Here is a 3,579-nt window from a genome sequence, read left to right as displayed (position 1 = left end):
AATCTGGTGCTCAAAACGACTAAACAGGTCGTTACACTGTGTCTGCCTTTGATCTCAACAATCTTGTCCAAGTGTATCTCGAGTAATCATCAACAATCACCAAAATGTACTTCTTGCCATTTCTGCTTTGAACTTTCAAGGGTCCACGCAAGTCCATATGAAGCAGCTCTAGTGTTCTTAATGATGTTACTTACTTTTTGGGCTTAAAGGATGATCTGATTTGTTTTCCTTTAACACAAGCTTCACAGATTTTATTTTCAGCAAACTTCAGCTTGGGCAAACCTCGGACCAGGTCCTTAGAAATCAGTTTGTTCAATAAAGATGAGCTTACATGCCCCAGCCTGCGATGCCAAAGATCAGCATTCTCATTCTGAGCACTAAGACATGTTAGGTCATCTCCATGAGACGTTTCTAAGTTGGCCACATACATACTTTTACTTCTGTGTGCAGCGAGAATTACCTTGTTTGTAGTTAGACTCACCACAGTGCATTTCTCAGAAGTAAATTTGACTTCATTTCCTTTGTCACAGATTTGAGACACACTCAACAAGCTGTACTTCAACCCATCCATATGATACACATTGTTAATTGAATCTTCAAGAGATCTTCCTACTTTGTCAACTCCCAAAATGTACCCCTTCTTTCCGTCACCAAAAGAGACACCTCATCCTTGAAGTGTCTTGAGTGAGAGGAAGTTTTTTACATCACCAGCCATATGCTTAGAGCATCCACTGTCCATATACCAGCACTGACTGCTGCTCCTCTCACTCACCTGCACCAAGAATCACTTGTTTAGCTTGGGAACCCATTTCAATTTGAGTTCCCAGAAGGCAGACAAAGGAGTGATTAGATTGTATTTAGTCCAATAGGGTAGATTTTGAAGCTTTCTAATAAAGGACATGAGAGCAGGGACAAATTTTTTCTTTGAAAATTTGTGAGTTGAAACATGCTTTGGAGGACCAGGTCTCTCTTTTGGTAAATTTTTTCTTTCAGCATAATTAGAGAGCCTTTCATAGGAGTTTCTCCAGCTAACACACTCACCCTTCAAATGTCCATTCTTACCACAATGTAAACATAGCAGATTGTTAGACACAAACACATACTTACTGTGAGGATTATAAGGAGGAGTGATGTTCAAACATCCCAGTCCTTTCTTATTGAAATTACTCTGATTTGTTGCATTTGACAGTAACTTTGAGAATTTTTTCCACTTAAGGGATTTTTCAAGTTCTTCTTTAAGTTTGACAATATCCTCTTCTAACTTGTTACTCTTTTCCAACGACAGACCAAGATTTTTCTCAGAGTTTTTCAATTTTTCTTGAATTTCAGCTTGTAAACCATTTGACATTCCATTCAGTTTTTCAGCTTCTTCAGTAATCTGATTCAACTGGTTCTTATGTTCAGAGTTATTTGACTCTAGAGACACCATTTTTGACATTTTCTCTTCAAGTTTAACTTTGTTTTTAGTTAAATTTTCAAGTTCAGCATTCATGGTGTCTCTTTCAGATGTTAACTCTATCACAGAATTAATCATGACTTTTGCCAATGTTCTCAATTTTTTAAGAGAATATTTATCTAAGTCATTTTTCATATCAAGAAGAGTTACCTGGTTGTCCTCTTCTTCATTTTTTGTATGAGCCATGAGAGCAAACATTTCATTCAACACGGTTTCCTCCTCATGTACAGCCACCATAGACACATCTTTTGGTTCATTAGGGTCTTCTGAATCACTTGAAGAATCACCCCATGCAGCAAGAGGCTTTTTGACCACCAAATATGCAGCAACTTTTCTATCTCTCTTACCGAGTACCAGGTCCCTTCTATTCTCTTTGTCATTTCTTGGTTTATGATGTTCCTTGTTTTCATTCTTGAGCAAAGGACACTTTCTGAGGAAGTTCCCAGCTTTTCCACACTTGTAGCATGTATCACCTTGAGTTGCATTTCGAGTACCATTTGTTCCTCTTTTATAAACTTTGTTTTTCCTCACAATTTTTTGGAATCTGCTGATGAGATATGTCATATCATCATCACTGGAATCTTCGTATGATTTGTACTTCAGCATCAATGACTTGTCCTTCTTGGCTTCCTTCTTTGATGAATTGTAATTTCGATTCATCTCATGTGTCTTCAGATTTCCAATCAAAGCATCCATAGTAAGCACCTTCAAATCCTTGGCTTCTATAATGTCATCAACCTTGCTTTCCCAAGATTTTGGAAGAATTCGAAGCACTTTTCTAACTTGTTTGGTCATGCTTATTGGTTCACCAAGACTTCGCAGCTCATTTGTAATGGAAGACAATTTTGTGAACATGTCATGAACTGTTTCTCCTTCCTTCATTTTGAAGTTCTCATGACTTGAGGTAAGCATGTCAATCTTTGATTCCTTGACTTGTTCAGTTCCTTCATGAGCAGTCTTCAAACAGTCCCAAATCTTCTTAGCAGACTCATAAGCTGACACTCTGTTTAACTCATCAGGTCCTATCCCACAGACAAGAAGAGTTTTAGCTTTGTAGCCCTTTTCAATCTTTTTCCTATCAGCTTCGTCGTATTTCTGTCTAGGCTTTGGAACAAGACTAGTTTTCTCTCCATCCTTTTCTTCCATCATCGGAATAAATGGTCCATCTAGTACAATATCTCATAACTCGCTGTCTTCACCCATGAGGTAATCGTGCATTCTAACTTTCCACCAACTGTAGAAATGTCCATTGAAATGGGGAGGTCTTGTTGACGACTGACCTTCTTCGAGGTTCAGTGTAACAGTCATTCTAGAGAAAATATCACTTCCTTGGTGTTATCCAAATAGATAGTGTCTGCTCTGATACCACTTGATAGAATATATGCATTCACTTAACAAGTAATGGACCAGGTCCCTTACTACACTGATGAATAAAACCAGAAAGTTAAATATAGTAAAATCAACATGATGATTTTACGTGGAAACCTCCTTACTTAAGGGAGTAGAACCACGACCTGTCTCACAGGATTTTCAATCCTTTTCACTAATCTTCAAAAGCAAAAGTAAAACAAGATTACAACAAATGTGAGATGAAGTTTTTAATCTCACGTTTAAGCAATAGTTTCTATTGCTTAACAAGCCTAAGTAGAAAACAATCTACCCACTAGGCTATCCCACTTGGACAACCTAGACTTTTAACACTACACACTGATTCCTTTATAGATTCAGGAATAGTTTACAGTTTAAAAACAAGAGAATGTATTCCTAAACAACTACACGAAAAGCTCCAGAGATTGCTATTGTTCTTGGAATAATTCTGCCTTTGTTTACTAGCAGCCTTTGCAAATGTTCTTGAAGAGTTTTATCTCAAGTTGCAAAAACTGCCAAAGATGTTTAGGAAAGTGCCTTTTATATGGACAAGTCACTTTCCTTAAACTCTTTGACATTGATTGGAGAAGTCTTACTTTCTGACGCCATCGGTAAGTGTGCACCTACTTTCTGTTCCGTCTCCAGCTAGCAGTCAACTGGCTCGTCACCATGAGAGCCTGGTACCTCTACTAGGTCACATGGTTTGTTTCATCTGCAATACTCAAGTAAGAAACCTGGTACCTTTACAAGGTCCC

General features: G+C 37.9%; 1 protein-coding gene across 1 annotated transcript; it reads right to left on the bottom strand.

Annotated features, from left to right (window-relative positions):
- Positions 1-784: 784 nt before the first annotated feature.
- LOC138337813 (uncharacterized) lies at positions 785-2,602 on the bottom strand. Its single transcript, XM_069288241.1, has one exon. It carries the CDS (start codon positions 2,600-2,602, stop codon positions 785-787), a length of 1,818 nt encoding a protein of 605 aa, XP_069144342.1.
- Positions 2,603-3,579: the final 977 nt, after the last annotated feature.

Source organism: Solanum lycopersicum, chromosome 8 (genome assembly GCF_036512215.1).
Source record: "Solanum lycopersicum chromosome 8, SLM_r2.1".
Classification (NCBI taxonomy): Eukaryota; Viridiplantae; Streptophyta; class Magnoliopsida; order Solanales; family Solanaceae; genus Solanum; species Solanum lycopersicum.
This window is presented reverse-complemented; position numbering and strand designations above follow the sequence as displayed.